This window comes from Ranitomeya imitator, chromosome 6 (assembly GCF_032444005.1).
Source record: "Ranitomeya imitator isolate aRanImi1 chromosome 6, aRanImi1.pri, whole genome shotgun sequence".
NCBI lineage: Eukaryota > Metazoa > Chordata > Amphibia > Anura > Dendrobatidae > Ranitomeya > Ranitomeya imitator.
The window spans coordinates 439,102,065-439,121,641 of record NC_091287.1 but is presented as its reverse complement, the minus strand read 5'-3'; the positions used below and the strand labels follow the sequence as shown (position 1 = coordinate 439,121,641).

At 40.9% G+C, this 19,577-nt stretch overlaps 1 protein-coding gene across 2 annotated transcripts in view; it reads left to right on the top strand.

Moving 5' to 3' along the window:
- The first annotated feature begins 7,641 nt into the window (after positions 1–7,641).
- CA8 (carbonic anhydrase 8) overlaps positions 7,642–19,577 on the top strand; it is a 262,733-nt gene continuing 250,797 nt past the window's right edge. Inside the window, exon 1 of one of the 2 annotated variants that reach the window (XM_069731386.1) lies at positions 7,642–8,022. In XM_069731386.1, coding sequence (XP_069587487.1) covers positions 7,947–8,022 — 76 coding nt within the window. In that variant the 5' untranslated portion in view covers positions 7,642–7,946. The remainder of the gene's footprint in view (positions 8,023–19,577) is intronic. The other variant, XM_069731385.1, reaches the window with a different exon arrangement.

The following is a 19,577-nucleotide window of genomic DNA, read 5'->3' as shown; positions in this document are numbered from 1 at the left end:
CTATGATGTAAATTACAGACGCCTCTCATCTTTTTAAGTGGTGGAACTTGCACTATTGCTGACTGACTAAATACTTTTTTGCCCCACTGTATGTCCACTATTTACCTTCCTTTTTCCATTACTACTTGACTATAAACCTTTATGCTGGAGTCGTTGTATAAATGTTTTAAATTTTTCTACCCAACTGAGCCACTACGAGGATATTACTAGCACCTTTCATTCTTTAAAGCACTAAGCATTTTAGCTCTTACTGTCTTATCCCTTATTACTTCACTCTCCAACACAGTAGAGAGGGACAGTAGGGACAGCCGCCAATGAGCGGAGGTGCCAATCTTGTCATCATAGGGTGCCAACCCCCTCTGCTAGGCAGGTAACCATAAAGTAGGGACAGATTGGTAACATCTACATGTGTTTTTCCCGTCCTATGTCATTATACGCTATTACCCATGTGTCAGCAGACATCCCACCTATCTAGACTACTAAGATTGCATTAACCCATCTTTACATACCTATATATCTTTCTCATATCCTCTAGTCTCTAGCTATCAAGAATTTTCTGCTTTCCTGCCCTGACTAGAGCCTAACAGGGTTAGCAGGGTAACCCGTCAATGAGTGGGGGCGCCATTGCACAGGTGTCTAGGGTGCCAACCTCCGCTGGTAGGTAGGGTGGTTCAGTACTGTACAGGGGCAGCAACATCCCTGTGGTATTTGTATCTTGTAATTTCCTGGTGATGGTGTTTGGTTTCACGTTATGTAGGTCTTTGATATTTTATTGATATTAATTAAAAGCTAAATTTGAACTTTACTTAAGTATAGAGTTCTATGGTGAGCTAGCTAATTCCTTCTCATGCTGTCTATCCTGTTTGAGACTGTGAATACAGATTTGGATGAATCCTTTTATTAGACTGTTTAGCCAAGTTGTGCGATTGATTTCATCTGGGCCCATAAGCTGTTGCAGATTTTAGCTTTCAGCAGAATCATTAGAATCATTAAGCACTCAGACATTGTTGGACGACAAACTGCTTTACATTGGATATACAGCAAACACTATCTTCCTGTACAATTGAGAGTCCTCAGTGATTGATACCTTTAATGACAAACTGAAAAGATTCTATCTACTGGCTATCACGGTACAAAGATATGTATCTTTCCTGTATCTTCCTCTACACAACTTATAAGATTCCATTTTCCATTATTTTTTCTTACTTTATTTTTGTTTTTTAGCTTTTACAATTTTAAATTTCACTTGCTTGACTGCTGATCTTATGTCCTGCCATACTTTAAATTTAATTAATTTTAATACTGACACTTTGTCTCTTAAATTCTATTTGCTGTAGGGTCTTACAGGCCACTGTAGCTGGCTGACCTGAAAGCCATTACTTGGCCATAGGATAGGTTGTCGCGGCAACTGTTTTATTAATGACTTCCATTTTGGCGTAATATTGTCCCCCAAATAGTCCCATGTAATATTGTTCAACATCCTTGCCACTATCCTGTAATTATATCCCATCATCAACCCTATCCTGTAATGTCATTCCCCATACTAGCACCATCTTGTAATATTGTTCCACTTCATTGCACCAATTCTGTAATAATGTCACTCATCCTGTAATTATGTCCCCTGTCTATGTCTGTCCCGATCCTATAATAATGTCCACCTTCCTAGCCCCCAATCATCTAATAATGCCATCCACCCTGTCCCACTATCCTGTATTAATGTCCTCTGCATGTCCCTTATCATGCAATTATGTCCACCAGCCTATAATAATATCCTGGTCCCTGGCCCCAATCCTGTGATAATTCCCCTTTCTGGAGTCCCTATCCTGTAAAAATGTCCCTCTTCCTGTAATAATAACAGGTCCGTGTCCGCGGTAATAATGTCCTGTGCTTTGGCTCCTCTCCTGTAATGATGCACCTTCAGCTGTATGCAACACTGCACATACACTGGTTTATGATACCCTGAGCAGGCTGTGTGTGATGCACATGCGCACACTGCACCCCAGATATGCTGCCGCACACTGGAAATTTGCTGACTGTCCAATATCTGGCAGATACTGTGCATGGGTCTGATTCTAAATAATAGGGCAAATGTGCTATATCTACTGGTTGCAGTATGCAGCATCTGATTTCATACTGTAGATCTCCTTTAGTAACCCAACACATTGGCTAAAAGAAGCACAACATCCTATAGAACTAAACACACAGCTTCTGTGCATGTAGGCTTGTGCAAATCTTCCTGTCTCTTCATGCAACCCCATGATGTTGAGGTCAGGGCTGTGTGGGATCCATATCAACACTTCTAGGAATCCTTGCTCTACTTAATGCTGAAGATAGTTCTAGATCACATTGGCTGTATGTTTGGCTCCAAGTTTATTCTGCAGCAGGACTGCCACAATAAGGTAACACCATGATGGTACTTCATGATGGATAAGTATCTGATTATATTTCTCAGCATTGAGAAAATCAAGAAATGTACAATTTTGAGGGTCGTAGACATAGTGGTCAGCCAATGAAGCAGTGCAGTAAATGAAAAACACATCCCTTGGAAATCAGAAGTTGTCCAGCAGTGCCATCACTCAAGAATTGGCAGCAACAATTGGGATCCAGTATTTTCTTTTATTACGAATATGGATAAATTATACAAATATACACACATAAACAACAGAGGTAAGCACCGGGGAGTGGAGGGTGGGTTAAAAATAAAGTAAGAGAAGGGGAATGATCACACACTCAAAACCTAGCAAAAGTGACTGATAAATCCACCAAACACCTTCTCCAATACTAACCACCAACAACCTCCAGCCATGCAGCATAATCTAGCTCTGACTATGAATGCTAGCCTAGCTTATATGGGAGATGGGAGTGCCTAATAGTGCACAGCTGAGAGCTTTAAAGCAAGAAAACTTCCAGGAGCTCTCAACTGAGCTCCTTAAACCCTGCACTGCTAAAATAAATTTACACCATACAATATGAAGGTGAAGTGTTCTAATCAGTGCAGGAGAAGGAGAAATCAGATGCTGCGGTCTTGTGGCTCCTCCTTGTTGCGGTATACCCGTGACACGTGTTCTCAATGCTGCGAATTGCAAACAGATACTAATCCATAGTGCATTACCATCAGAAAGATATCTGATTCACTCCAAATTTATTTGACAGCAGGACGACAACCCCAGACATACAGACAATGTCATTAAAGGGAATCTGTCACCTCAATTTTGCCCTATAAGCTGCAGCCACCGCCATCAGGGGCCTATCTACTGCATTATGTAATGCTGTAGATAAGCCCCCGATGTAACCTGAAAGATAAGAAAAACAGGTCATACTATACGGCAAAATTGAGGTGACAGATTCCCCTTAAGAACTATTTTCAATGTAAAGAAGAACAAAGAGACAGGGAAGTGATGATATAGTCTCCCACAGAACCCTGATCTCAACATCATCAAGTCTGTCTGGGATTACATGAAGTGTCCAACGGTTTTGCACAACTCATCATCCGCAGAAATATAGTTTGTTCTCCACAGATGTTTGGACCAACCTTCCCGCAGAGTTACTTAAAAAACTGTGTACAAGTGTGCCTAGAAAAATTGATGCTTTGATGCTGTTCTGGAAACAAATATTGATTTGACTTACATTTCTCTTTCGTTCATTCACTTTTCCTTTCTCTTTCATTCCTTCCCTTCTGCACCAAATATTAAATTGATTTAGATTTCGCTTTTGTTCATTTCCTTTTCATTTTGTTAATTGATAATAATAAACCAAAACTTAAATTTTTGCAAGCATTTTTATTTTGCAGCATTTTCTCCATACCTGCACAAAGCTCTTGTACAGCACTCTACTGTACAAATACTATACAGTCCTCAACATTGAAACTGAAACACTTAGGATGGAAAGTCATGGTATTATGGAAATTAATATGGACTGTGATTAACCTTTTCATAGACTAATGTGAACTGGGATTTCGAATGTTATGGCTCACCTCGTGATGTGACCTCAATATGCCAAAGATGTGAAGGATGAGCAGTGTAGACCAGAGGCTTTGGTGCAGTTAGGACCGACGAAGTTGCATAAGTCAGATTGCATATGGAACAACAGAGCTTGATATTCAGGTTGGCATCTTAAATGGATGGAAGAATGTAGCTGGATAAGCTGGACAGCATGTAGAGCAGTAATGCTAAATATGCTAGATGGCATGTGGAACCTTGGAGGTGTATATAATGGACGGCATGTGGAACAGTGGCGCTTGTTATGTTGGATGGTACGTGGAACAGTTGAGCTGAGGGTGAAGCAACTCACAAGTAACTTGGAACAGTATCTAGAAACAGGGTAAGGAATTTTGCAACAGCAGAGCCAAGTGTGTAGCCAGCTGCCTCGGAACAGCAGAGCCAAATGTGTGGACAACTACAATGGATTAGCAGAGCAGAGTATGCAAATAAACACCTTGCAACAGTAGACATTAGTGTGTGGACCGGCACATTGTAGCAACAGGTCCGAGTGTGTGGACAGACACTTTGGAACAGTCGAGCTGCAAATGTGGACATGCACCTTGAAAGTGCAGAGTCAAGTGAGTAGACAGGGATCATATAACAAAAGAATTGAGTCTGCGATATGGCAGAAATTATTTTCTCTTGATATACGCTTGTATCACACAAAATCCACAGAATCAGAAACTGCTGAGTGCATAAATGTAGTAGCTATTTAGGGCACTGCACTACCTGAATACACAGTCAGCATGCCATCACCTGAGTCTGCCTGAAAGGTCTAGAGGAGCATCATCAGAGGTGTGTGCCAGGTTATCAATGTAACACAATGTGCACGGTCAGAGAGGGATGAAGCCAGGACAGGTGATTAACATTTACCTGTTACCTCATCTTGATTGTATTTTTTAATCCTGTGTAGTTAGTGGCTGCAGAACAAGTAATAAAGGAAAGAAAAATGCCAGAAGTATGTATTTAATAATAATAATAATAATAATAATCTTTATTTATATAGCGCCAACATATTCCGCAGCGCTTTACAGTTTAACAGTTTCAAACACAAAGAGTAACAACGTTAACAATACAATAATTAAAGCGAAATAAAATGACCCTGCTCGTGAGAGCTTACAATCTACAATGAGGTGAGGGAGATACAAAGTACAGGTGTGTATTTACAATGGTGTGTTTACAATGATGGTCCAGCCATCTTCAGGGGGTAGGGATAGATGGAGATAGTGATTGGGCTTCACACACACACAAACATAAAATGAATTTGAATACTGAATGTGATATGCCGCTCTGAACAAATGTGTTTTGAGCGAGCGCCTAAATCTATGCAAATTGTGGATGGTCCTAATATCTTGGGGTAGAGCATTCCAGAGGATTGGCGCAGCACGGAAGTCTTGAAGTCGGGAGTGGGAGGTACGGATTAGAGCAGAGGTTAGTTGAAAGTCGTTTGCAGAGCGCAGTGGTCGGTTAGACCGATAGACAGAAATGAGGGAGGAGATGTATGGGGGTGCCGCACTGTGGAGAGCTTTGTGGGTGAGAACAAGTACTTTGAATTGTATCCTGTAATGAATGGGCAGCCAGTGTAACGACTGGCGAAGAGCGGACGAGTCCGAGTAACGATTAGCCAGATGGACGACCCTGGCTGCTGCATTAAGGATAGACTGGAGAGGGGAAAGTTGAGTGAGGGGGGGCCAATTAGTAGAGCATTACAGTAGTCCAGGCGGAAGTGGATCAGGGCGACAGTGAGGGTTTTTGTTGTTTCCATGGTGAGAAAAGGGCGGATTCTAGAGATGTTCTTTAGGTGTAAGCGGCACAAGTGGGCAAGAGATTGTATATGGGAGGTGAAGGAGAGATCAGAGTCAAACATAACACCCAGACAGTGTGCCTGCTGCCGGGGTGTTATTATGGTGCCACCCACGGAGAGGGAAATGTCAGATTTAGGGAGGTTAGTAGATGGCGGGAGCAGAAGAAGTTCAGTTTTGGAGAGGTTGAGTTTCAGATAGAGAGCGGACATGATGTTGGAGACTGCGGACAGACAGTAAGTGGTGTTCTGTAGTACAGCGGGGGTAAGGTCAGGGGAGGATGTGTATAGTTGTGTGTCATCGGCATAAAGATGGTACTGAAAGCCAAATCTGCTGATGGTCTGTCCAATTGGGGCTGTGTAGAGAGAGAAGAGAAGGGGACCAAGAACTTAGCCCTGAGGTACCCCAACAGTGAGAGGAAGAGGAGATGAAGTGGAGCCAGAGAACAGAACAGTGAAGGAGCGGTCAGAAAGATAGGAGGAGAACCAGGAGAGAGCAGTGTCCTTAATGCGTAGTGACTGAAGCCTAGAGAGTAGGAGAGGGTGGTCAACAGTGTCGAAAGCTGCAGAAAGGTCGAGAAGAATGAGCAGAGAGTAGTCACCGTTACGTTTTGCTGTCAGAAGGTCATTGGTCACTTTGATGAGTGCCGTTTCTGTCGAATGTAGGGGGTGGAAACCGGACTGTGAAGGGTCTAGGAGGGAGTGAGTGGAGAGGTAACAGGTAAGGCGGGAGTATATCAGTCACTCCAAGAGTTTAGAGATGAAGGGGAGATTGGAGACTGGTCTGTACTTGTTTGTGCAGGATGGGTCAAGGGTGGGTTTCTTTAGTAATGGAGTAATGATAGAGTGTTTGAAGGAGGAGGGGAAAATGCCAGAGGAGAGGGAGAGATTAAAGATTGTAGTTAGGTGAGTTGTGACGACTGGAGAGAGAGACTGGAGGAGATGTGAGGGAATGGGGTCGGTGGTGCATGTAGTCGGACGAGAAGAGGAGAGGAGCCTGGAGACTTCTTCTTCTGTGATGGGATCGAATGTGGTGAGTGAGCCAGGGGAAATGCGGGGAGGGATGGGAGTCACTGAACTTGGTGATTGGGAGCGGATTTCCTGACGGATATTGTCTATTTTCTGTATTTAGCTTTGTCTGCAATTTCTTTTAGGTATCATTTTGTATTGTTAAAAATTATTATTGTTTTATTTTAATGTGTTTTATTGTTTTATATTCACATTGCTATTTATTGTACAACTATATTTACAAACTTGATAATCCAGAAAATCTGATAATCTAGCATGCGTTTCTTGAATAGAACTGTCAGAACAGCCAAGAAGCAGCTGCCTGAACAGAGAGAACCTATGAGAGAATTTCAATGATTACACAAATAAAGTCAATTAGCAGATTAGGCTACATTTTTGATCTGAACTTTCATCTGAAAAATTCCTTTTTGTATATTTTTAAATGTATATTTGATGTATTGATTTGAAATATCACCAAAGCTGAATATACATACAGTAGATGTTATACAACAACCTGTAATTAATGCGCATCACAAATATATTCAAAAGTATGTAGCGAGCCAATCTCTCCATCTATCTACCCTATTCCTTCAGTTGATGGGACTGGAACCTGAGATCAAAATGACAATATTTTAACATGAATGCAGAGAACTGGATATAGAAGCGTGCAGAGGGTTTGAACTAGAAGAAATGCATCTAACACCTAACATGAAAACAATAATTTCAGCATTAACGGCCATCCTTGTACCTAGCGACTCATGTGCCCTAACTTCAGCATGACCAGTTCTCAAGCTCCTTCACACGTCTCTTCCTACTATTGTAGCTGAAGTGAAGTGATAAATCTGCTTCTTTGAGAAACACAAATTAAAGTGACCCCCTGCCTTCAGTCCTGCACCTTCTCCTGTGTTTCCCCAGTAAACTCCTGTGCTGGCACCACCTACATCTAAGACACCTTCAGGCAATTACCTAAAACTGCCTGGTGAAGTCCCAGCCCTGACTGTATTTCATAATTGCAGTGATTGGAAACTCTCCTCCTCCCCTCTGCTGCACAGGCAGAAGTGACAGTGCTCAGTGGCTGCGAGAACAGAGGACCTGAGTATGATCTGTTTGTGTCCCACTCAACACTGAAGTCTTATTCTGCTGAGGAAACACTGGACATGGCCGACAGACACTATATAGATGACCCTGAACTGCAGGAAGACAGTGAGAAGCAAGAATGGGGCTATGTGGAAGGTCAGTTCTTCCTTCATTTTATTAGTATGCATGCATTGTAAACTTTTCCTGTGCAGACACTCTTCACGACAAAGATTTCTCGCTAATACGGGAGGGCTATCCAATATTTGTATTGGAACACTCATTTAAAAACATCCTATACGCAGAGATGTCTTGCTACTTTTAGTTTTGCTCATAGGAAACATCAAAACAATTGTATCCTTGCATTACCTGAAATTAAAAATTCTTTCTTTATTATATTACACATTACGCTGATAATAACTGGTGAAATTAATAAGTATGTTTAGATTTTAAACTGACAGACCGCAGCACCACTGATTTGGGATATGTTGACGTGATATGATGATTTATGAGAAAATTTTTATTTTTTAAAATACTATACAGTAGATGCACTCGAATAGGATTTTTTTTGCTTCAAGTGCAGAAATTTCTGCAAGTCCATTCCAATAAAAGTGTGCGTGAGTGCCCCCCCTAATCTTTCCATCCATGTTGTGTTTGAATTATTATTACAAATTGGATGAATTTTCCAAGATAGGATCCAACAGAGAAGATCGTTATAAGGTTAAACTGCTCGATCTGATGTAATAATGAAAAAATGAAGTTTCATTGATGCCAGATTAGAAGAATGCCACTGTATGAACAGGGTGACATACAAATATCTCTAATGAAGGTTTACCGCATGTATAAGCAAATGTATCTACAAAATCACTAATCCCAGGCATTCCCTTTATCTTGACCCCAGAATTATGACGGCAGATATCACGGATTACTGTAGGAAATATTTGCCTCTAAAAGTGCTTTGCCAAATTGGGATAGAATCCGGCAGGGTGAAAGTGATATACAGTTTTACTGTAGGATCAGATCTTTGTTACCTGCAAAAAAAAAATGTGAATATCAAATGCAGAGCACCGCAACCAGGATGTGTGATCCCGGTCTATGGTGTGACTGTTACGCTTGAATTTTTAATGGATTCAAAATATTTGCTTTGACTGGTTAACAACTATAGGATCGAAGGAGTTAAAAACCTGTTGTGCCACTTTCCCTTTTAATAACGCTTTATTGTTTAGAAGTAAAAACAGGCAAATCTAAAGGAAACAAACAAAATCATGTGGCATCAATAAGAAGATTGTCAATGACTAATTAAAAAGGAAATGCGGATGTTCACGGTTGCATGCCTCCCTTATGAGATGAAAGTCTAACAATTGTTGATGAAACCACAAAGTATTATGACACTGCTAATTCCAGTAATCCAGAATAAGCTTAATTCATGTACCAGTAAGGTCTCCCTTCAACACCTTTTTTCTGTCATTTCTTTACAAGTCTCATATAGGAAAGCTGCTTTGGGAAAAATGTTTCTAAAGTAGAAATCATCACTTTAAATAACGTGGTCAAGGATTTAATCCACCATATACTGTAATTTGATTATTTGAATTTTGCAAGACTTCAGGGAATTTCCTTGTTGAACCTTCAGCAGAATTCATCCTTCCAGTTACAACAGACTGCTCATAGTTCTGTAATTCTGTAAATAACTTCAAACTAACCTTCTGGCACCTTCTTCTAAAGTTGAGACCAGTCAACTACAGGGGGAAAATAAGTATTTGATACACTGCCGATTTTGCAAGTTTTCCCACCAACAAGGAAAGGAGGGGTTTGTCATTTTTATCATAGGTACACTTCAACTGTGAGAGACAGAATCTTAAAAACAATCCAGAAAATCACACTGTATGATTTTTATATATTTAATTTGCATTTTATTCCATGAAATAAGTATTTAATACAATAGAAAAACAGAACTCAATATTTGGTACAGAAACCTTTGTTTGCAGTTACAGAGGTCAAATGTTTCCTGTAGTTCAAGTTTGCACACACTGCAAGAGGGATATTGTCCTACTCCTTGATACAGATCTTCTCCAGATCTTTTAGGTTTCGGGACTGTCGCTTGGCAACATTGAGTTTCAGCTTCCTCTAAATATTTTCAATTGGGTTCAGGTCTGAAGACTGACTAGGACACTCCAGGACCTTGAAATGCTCCTTACAGAACCATTCCTTAGTTGCCCTGGCTGTGTGTTTGTCATTGTCATGCTGGAAGACCCAGCCGGGACCAATCTTCAATGCTCTTACTGAGGGAAGGGGGTTGTTGGCCATAATTTCATAATACATAAACATATCCATCCTTCGTTCAATACGGTGCAGTTGTCCTGTTCCCTTTGCAGAAAAGTACCCTCAAAGTATGATAATTCCCACATGATGCTTCACGGTTGGGATGGTGTTCTTTTGGTTATACTCATCTTTCTTCTTTCTCCAAACACGGCGAGTGGAGTTCATACCAAAAAGTTCTATTTTGGTCTCATCTGACCACATCAAACAAATAGGGCAGCACACTGCAGCGCCAAAACATGTAAACTTGAAAACACGAAATTTTTTTAAACTGCATTACTGCACTAGAAATATGAAAAATGAGAGCTTTTAGCGCATAAAAATGGCCAATTTTATGTGTACCTCGTAGCCACGTTACGGCATCTCTCTTATACGAGGTCCTACTCTAAACCTACCTCTCTGAGAATAAACGTCTCCATCTGAATGGGTACATGTGAAACCTCTCCTTGGACTCAAATTCTCTCTCACTGTGGAGGGGTATTGGACCTACTATAATTAAAACACCTGAAGCTAGGAGGCAGGGAGTGCACGATCAGAAGGCTAGAGAATACATTTCAAAAAACCTGATCTGCACATCCAAACATAGACACAGTGTGAACAGGTGCTGAACCCAGAGTCGCCAACTCGTATATAATCAAACAAATAGGGCAGCACACTGCAGCGCCAAAACATGTAAACTTGAAAACACGAAATTTTTTTAAACTGCATTACTGCACTAGAAATATGAAAAATGAGAGCTTTTAGCGCATAAAAATGGCCAATTTTATGTGTACCTCGTAGCCACGTTACGGCATCTCTCTTATACGAGGTCCTACTCTAAACCTACCTCTCTGAGAATAAACGTCTCCATCTGAATGGGTACATGTGAAACCTCTCCTTGGACTCAAATTCTCTCTCACTGTGGAGGGGTATTGGACCTACTATAATTAAAACACCTGAAGCTAGGAGGCAGGGAGTGCACGATCAGAAGGCTAGAGAATACATTTCAAAAAACCTGATCTGCACATCCAAACATAGACACAGTGTGAACAGGTGCTGAACCCAGAGTCGCCAACTCGTATATAATCAAACAAATAGGGCAGCACACTGCAGCGCCAAAACATGTAAACTTGAAAACACGAAATTTTTTTAAACTGCATTACTGCACTAGAAATATGAAAAATGAGAGCTTTTAGCGCATAAAAATGGCCAATTTTATGTGTACCTCGTAGCCACGTTACGGCATCTCTCTTATACGAGGTCCTACTCTAAACCTACCTCTCTGAGAATAAACGTCTCCATCTGAATGGGTACATGTGAAACCTCTCCTTGGACTCAAATTCTCTCTCACTGTGGAGGGGTATTGGACCTACTATAATTAAAACACCTGAAGCTAGGAGGCAGGGAGTGCACGATCAGAAGGCTAGAGAATACATTTCAAAAAACCTGATCTGCACATCCAAACATAGACACAGTGTGAACAGGTGCTGAACCCAGAGTCGCCAACTCGTATATAATCAAACAAATAGGGCAGCACACTGCAGCGCCAAAACATGTAAACTTGAAAACACGAAATTTTTTTAAACTGCATTACTGCACTAGAAATATGAAAAATGAGAGCTTTTAGCGCATAAAAATGGCCAATTTTATGTGTACCTCGTAGCCACGTTACGGCATCTCTCTTATACGAGGTCCTACTCTAAACCTACCTCTCTGAGAATAAACGTCTCCATCTGAATGGGTACATGTGAAACCTCTCCTTGGACTCAAATTCTCTCTCACTGTGGAGGGGTATTGGACCTACTATAATTAAAACACCTGAAGCTAGGAGGCAGGGAGTGCACGATCAGAAGGCTAGAGAATACATTTCAAAAAACCTGATCTGCACATCCAAACATAGACACAGTGTGAACAGGTGCTGAACCCAGAGTCGCCAACTCGTATATAATCAAACAAATAGGGCAGCACACTGCAGCGCCAAAACATGTAAACTTGAAAACACGAAATTTTTTTAAACTGCATTACTGCACTAGAAATATGAAAAATGAGAGCTTTTAGCGCATAAAAATGGCCAATTTTATGTGTACCTCGTAGCCACGTTACGGCATCTCTCTTATACGAGGTCCTACTCTAAACCTACCTCTCTGAGAATAAACGTCTCCATCTGAATGGGTACATGTGAAACCTCTCCTTGGACTCAAATTCTCTCTCACTGTGGAGGGGTATTGGACCTACTATAATTAAAACACCTGAAGCTAGGAGGCAGGGAGTGCACGATCAGAAGGCTAGAGAATACATTTCAAAAAACCTGATCTGCACATCCAAACATAGACACAGTGTGAACAGGTGCTGAACCCAGAGTCGCCAACTCGTATATAATCAAACAAATAGGGCAGCACACTGCAGCGCCAAAACATGTAAACTTGAAAACACGAAATTTTTTTAAACTGCATTACTGCACTAGAAATATGAAAAATGAGAGCTTTTAGCGCATAAAAATGGCCAATTTTATGTGTACCTCGTAGCCACGTTACGGCATCTCTCTTATACGAGGTCCTACTCTAAACCTACCTCTCTGAGAATAAACGTCTCCATCTGAATGGGTACATGTGAAACCTCTCCTTGGACTCAAATTCTCTCTCACTGTGGAGGGGTATTGGACCTACTATAATTAAAACACCTGAAGCTAGGAGGCAGGGAGTGCACGATCAGAAGGCTAGAGAATACATTTCAAAAAACCTGATCTGCACATCCAAACATAGACACAGTGTGAACAGGTGCTGAACCCAGAGTCGCCAACTCGTATATAATCAAACAAATAGGGCAGCACACTGCAGCGCCAAAACATGTAAACTTGAAAACACGAAATTTTTTTAAACTGCATTACTGCACTAGAAATATGAAAAATGAGAGCTTTTAGCGCATAAAAATCATGCACTCCCTGCCTCCTAGCTTCAGGTGTTTTAATTATAGTAGGTCCAATACCCCTCCACAGTGAGAGAGAATTTGAGTCCAAGGAGAGGTTTCACATGTACCCATTCAGATGGAGACGTTTATTCTCAGAGAGGTAGGTTTAGAGTAGGACCTCGTATAAGAGAGATGCCGTAACGTGGCTACGAGGTACACATAAAATTGGCCATTTTTATGCGCTAAAAGCTCTCATTTTTCATATTTCTAGTGCAGTAATGCAGTTTAAAAAAATTTCGTGTTTTCAAGTTTACATGTTTTGGCGCTGCAGTGTGCTGCCCTATTTGTTTGATTATATACGAGTTGGCGACTCTGGGTTCAGCACCTGTTCACACTGTGTCTATGTTTGGATGTGCAGATCAGGTTTTTTGAAATGTATTCTCTAGCCTTCTGATCGTGCACTCCCTGCCTCCTAGCTTCAGGTGTTTTAATTATAGTAGGTCCAATACCCCTCCACAGTGAGAGAGAATTTGAGTCCAAGGAGAGGTTTCACATGTACCCATTCAGATGGAGACGTTTATTCTCAGAGAGGTAGGTTTAGAGTAGGACCTCGTATAAGAGAGATGCCGTAACGTGGCTACGAGGTACACATAAAATTGGCCATTTTTATGCGCTAAAAGCTCTCATTTTTCATATTTCTAGTGCAGTAATGCATTTTAAAAAAATTTCGTGTTTTCAAGTTTACATGTTTTGGCGCTGCAGTGTGCTGCCCTATTTGTTTGATTATATACGAGTTGGCGACTCTGGGTTCAGCACCTGTTCACACTGTGTCTATGTTTGGATGTGCAGATCAGGTTTTTTGAAATGTATTCTCTAGCCTTCTGATCGTGCACTCCCTGCCTCCTAGCTTCAGGTGTTTTAATTATAGTAGGTCCAATACCCCTCCACAGTGAGAGAGAATTTGAGTCCAAGGAGAGGTTTCACATGTACCCATTCAGATGGAGACGTTTATTCTCAGAGAGGTAGGTTTAGAGTAGGACCTCGTATAAGAGAGATGCCGTAACGTGGCTACGAGGTACACATAAAATTGGCCATTTTTATGCGCTAAAAGCTCTCATTTTTCATATTTCTAGTGCAGTAATGCAGTTTAAAAAAATTTCGTGTTTTCAAGTTTACATGTTTTGGCGCTGCAGTGTGCTGCCCTATTTGTTTGATTATATACGAGTTGGCGACTCTGGGTTCAGCACCTGTTCACACTGTGTCTATGTTTGGATGTGCAGATCAGGTTTTTTGAAATGTATTCTCTAGCCTTCTGATCGTGCACTCCCTGCCTCCTAGCTTCAGGTGTTTTAATTATAGTAGGTCCAATACCCCTCCACAGTGAGAGAGAATTTGAGTCCAAGGAGAGGTTTCACATGTACCCATTCAGATGGAGACGTTTATTCTCAGAGAGGTAGGTTTAGAGTAGGACCTCGTATAAGAGAGATGCCGTAACGTGGCTACGAGGTACACATAAAATTGGCCATTTTTATGCGCTAAAAGCTCTCATTTTTCATATTTCTAGTGCAGTAATGCAGTTTAAAAAAATTTCGTGTTTTCAAGTTTACATGTTTTGGCGCTGCAGTGTGCTGCCCTATTTGTTTGATTATATACGAGTTGGCGACTCTGGGTTCAGCACCTGTTCACACTGTGTCTATGTTTGGATGTGCAGATCAGGTTTTTTGAAATGTATCATCTGACCACATGACCTTCTCCCATGCCTCCTCTGGATCATCCAGATGGTCATTGGTGATCTTTAAATGAGCCTGGACATGTGCTGGCATGAGCAGGGGGACCATGTGTGCCTGGCAGGATTTTAATATCACGAGGGTGTAACATCCCCCTGGAAGACCTGAAGTTAGAAGGTCACGTTGGGTAATGAATCACAGTCCTCTTTAGAAATGGTGTGATTCATGTCCTATTTTAAATGGCTTTCCTTTCCTTCAGTGCTGAGAGGGTTAAGGCTATTTCCATGCTGGCTGAGACCATATAGTCTGGTTGTTCTCAGCTGCAACAGCTTATCATTTGCTCCCTGTATATATACTGGCTCTGGGCATCTAGTCCTTGCTCGTAAAGATTTGTCTTCCTGTGCTAAGTACTAAAGCTGACTAGTAGTAGTGATCTGTATGCTGTTGTACATGAGAGTATTTCTCCTGGTCCCTATTTCTATTTAGTTTATTCCTCTCTGTCCCTATACTCATTCATTTTGCTGGTGAGGGTTTTTGTATGGTTGTGGTTTTCTTGTATCCATGTTTTGTCTTTGTGTCTTGTTTACCTTACATTTCTGTCACATGCCTCATGGGGGTCAAAGAGGGGACAGATCAGAGTGTAACAGAAGCATAGTATGGTCGGAGACCCATGCCTCTCTACCTTCAAGAGTACCCCCAAGACAGGGATAGTTAGGTTCCCAGCTTCAGGGATATTTGAGGCCCCTCTTCCTTATGAAAGACCATTACACGGTGACATTTATTTCATGACGGCATACCGTGTTGCTAAAGATAAAGTTTCAGAGCCAGAATTCTTGCTGGTTGGTAGGTGATCAAATACTTTTTCCATGCAATAAAATTCAATTTAATTATTTAAAAATCATACAATGTGATTTTCTGGTGTTTATTTTTAGATTGTGTCTCTCACAGTTAAAGTGTACCTACGATAAAAATTACAGACCTCTCAATTCTTTATAGAAACTAGCATAATTGGCAGTGTATCAAATACTTAAGTTCCCCACTGTATATAATGTGTTTGGCATAATGAGAAGAACACATGTCAGTTGGACATGCCTTTGGTTGTGCAATAGATACTACAAGCTACAGTATTATGGATGATAAATGTATGGTTGCTGAAGATCCAGCTGCTGAAATTTTAACTGATGCTACAAAAAGTTCCCTTTTATGGATGAACTGTTAGTGAATGTGTGTAACCAGTTCTTCGTTATCTGTCTATAACTTCTATAGAGAGGTAATGGGCAAATAATGGAGCAGTGGTGCATGCTCAGTAATGCTTCCTTCACACTTTGAATTAGAATAGGTCTTGGGATCAGGGAGCATCTCACCAAGCCCATGAATTGTACATTTATAATCCGTACTGTTGATAGAGAAGATGCGAAAATTTTGCTGTACTAGTGCTACAATCATCAGATTTTCATAATGTAGTAGCGTTGCTCACAGAATTCTTTATTTGGCCTTGAATCCAAATGATTATTTTACAATGTCTATACATATTTTATGCAATTTTTTAATATAGATCTAGATTAAAAAATGTAAAAAGCACATTTGTATTTTCTTTTTCCAGTTTTTGCCATATTTACTATACCAACGGCAATGAGGGTTTTTATCTGTCTACCCTCCTGATTCTACATGTGCATCCCAAAAGAAGTGGATTAATAATAAATAATAATCTTTATTTTTATATAGCGCTAACATATTCCGCAGCGCTTTACAGTTTGCACATCATCATCGCTGTCCCCGTTGGGGCTCACAATCTAAATTCCCTATCAGTATGTCTTTGGAATGTGGGAGGAAACCGGAGTGCCCGGAGGAAACCCACGCAAACACGGAGAGAACATACAAACTCTTTGCAGATGTTGTCTAGGGTGGGATTAGAACCCAGGACCCCAGCGCTGCAAGGCTGCTGTGCTAACCACTGAGCCACCGTGATTTTGCCTTAGATTTTACAGAAAAAATTGGATTCACAAGAATGGGAGTATTTTTCTTTTCTTTCAGGCAAATTCAGCAAAATGGGGGCAATCATTGTGTTGAATTATAGAAGGTCATCAAGGGATGAAAAATAAAATGTTATACTCAACTATCCTTGGCCCTTCCATCACCTATCTTCTTGCTGCATATCCTCCATTCAGATCTATTATTTTCGGTCTTCTATGTCTAATCTTTCTTCTGGCCGCATCTTCCATTCTCCAGGCCCCATGCATGTGTTGTGATGCATGTCAGGGATGCGCATCACACTACACATTAGACATGGGGCCTAATAAATAGAAAAACCAGCCAAGAAGAAGATGGTAGTAATTAGAATAAAAAAAAAGAAAAGCTGATTGAAGAACTTGTGGAAGAACAACCCAAGAAGAGATGAGTATAAGACTTCAATTTGCTTGAAATGTATTCTATTCAAATGTGAACTTTCCTCCAAGTAATTGAGCAAATCTGCCTGAATAGAATATCGGAGACTCACTCAACTCTGAAATGGAACCTTTCCTTTAAAAATAGTCTTTGTCTCCATGGTTTTGAGATAATCTCCTCTTTTTGGTAAAAAATTGCTTGTTTTTGGATAATCATACAATGTAAACAGGCTGAAGATCAGCTGATGAACGAGCAAAATGCCCATTCTTCAGTTGAAATGATCTGTTAGCTTGGTTAAAAATATCATCGTTCTTGGCAGAACATCATCCTGTGTAAACAGCAGATGTGCTGCTGAAAATTATGATATCTGTATGTACAGAATGATCCATTACGGATCATTCCGTGAGCATGGGAAATGCGGTCAGCCTGGCCATACTGGCTATTAAATAATCACCATTCACCAAATATGTAGCAAACTCTCAGTCCTTTAAGACTGCAACTCGTGTAAGTCTCTATGACCCCAGAGTCTGCCTTGGATTTTAAGTTTCCTAATGTTTCAGCTTACGTTGTTTCTATGTTATTCTCCGCACATGCAAAAATAAAGCAAACAATCATTAAAAAAATCGGAAAACACACTGTACCGCTCTCATTGTATTAGTTACGCTGGATAGATAATAGTGCCTCTTGGGCCTACGTTAATTACACATAAAGATTTTGAACCAAACATCATTTTGCAAACCAATTCTAGCAATGTTAATAACTTATAGGAGCTAGGTCAAGTCAATAAGGAAGAATATTTACTTAAGAAATAACGTGGCAATAGTACTGAACATAATCAGAGGCTAGAAGCCATTAATAAGATTCTGCTAGATAAGGAGTGACTTATCGTTTAGGCTGGATTCACATTTCAGTTTTGGCAAGAGCTTTGCAAACAATACAGTTTATAAAGATTCCTTACAGTAAAAGTAATTAATCAATTTTGATACTTGCAGGATGATTAACATGTTTAAAAATCATCTTGTGAGGATTCACTAATCTATACTTCCCATTTTCTACCAGTGGAAGTTTTACGTCAACCTTGTTGTTACATGGTTATGTAGATTGAAAAAAGACTTAGGTGCATGAAGCCCAACCTTTCTTCACCAGTTGCACATTCTCTGTTACTAAATTATTTATAACCCACAATGCCATTTGTTGCGAGAAAAGCATTCAGCCTTTTTTTAATTGCTGTTATAGTATACAGTGGCATGTAAGAGTTTGGGCACCCCTGGTGAAAATTACTGTTAAGGTGAACAGTTAAGCAAGTTGAAGATGAAATGATCTATAAATGGCCTAAAGTTAAAGATGACACATTTCCTTTGTAGGATATACACTGCCCCAAAAAATAAAGGGAACATTTAATCATCACATTGTAAGTACAAGTCAATCATACTTCTGTGAAATCAACTCATCGAGTTATGAAGCAACACTGATTGTGCATGAATGCCCCCTGCTGTTGTGCAAGTGTAACAGACAACAGTTAAAAATGATAGGCAATTAGCAAGACGTGGTTTTACAGGGGGTGACCACAGACCATTTCTCTGTTCTCATCATTTTTTGGCTGTTTTTGTCACTTTTGAATTTTGTCATTTCTCTCACCCCTAGAGGTCCTGTACAGTACCATGAGGTGTTGTTTACAACCCACAGAAGTTGCTCAGGTAGTGCAGCTCATCCAGGATGGCACATCAATGCAAGCTGTGGTAGGAAGAGTAGCTGTGTCTGTCACTACAGTGTCCAGGGCATGGAGCAGATAACAGGAGACAGGCCAGTACACCAGGAGACATGGAGGGGGGCATAGGAGGGCAACAACCCAGCAGCAGGACTGCTACCCCCTCCTTTGTTCAAGGAGGAGCAGGTGAAGCAGTGCCAGAGCCCTGCAAAATGACCTCCAGAAGGCCACTAACACCCATGTGTCTGCTCAAACTGTCAGATACAGACTCCATCAGGGTGTTATGATGGCCTAACGTCCACAAGTGGGTGTGGTGCTTACAGCCCAACACCATGCAGGGTGATTGCCATTTTCCAGAGAACACCAAAATTGGCAAATTCGACACAGATGAGAGCAGGTTCTCACTGAGCACATGTGACAGATGAGACAGAGTCTGGAGATGCCATGGAGAGCGTTCTGCTGCCTGCAGCATCCTCCAGCATCACTGGTTTGGCAGTGAGTCAGGAATGGTGTGGGGAGGCCTTTCTTTGGAGAGCGGCACAGATCTCCATGTGCTAGCATGAGGTACCCTGACTGCCAGTAGGTACCAGGATCAGATCCTCAGACCTATTGTGAGACCATATGCAGGTGCAGTGGGCCCTGGGTTCCTTCTGATGCATGACAATGCTAGGCCTCATGTGGCTAAAGGCCTC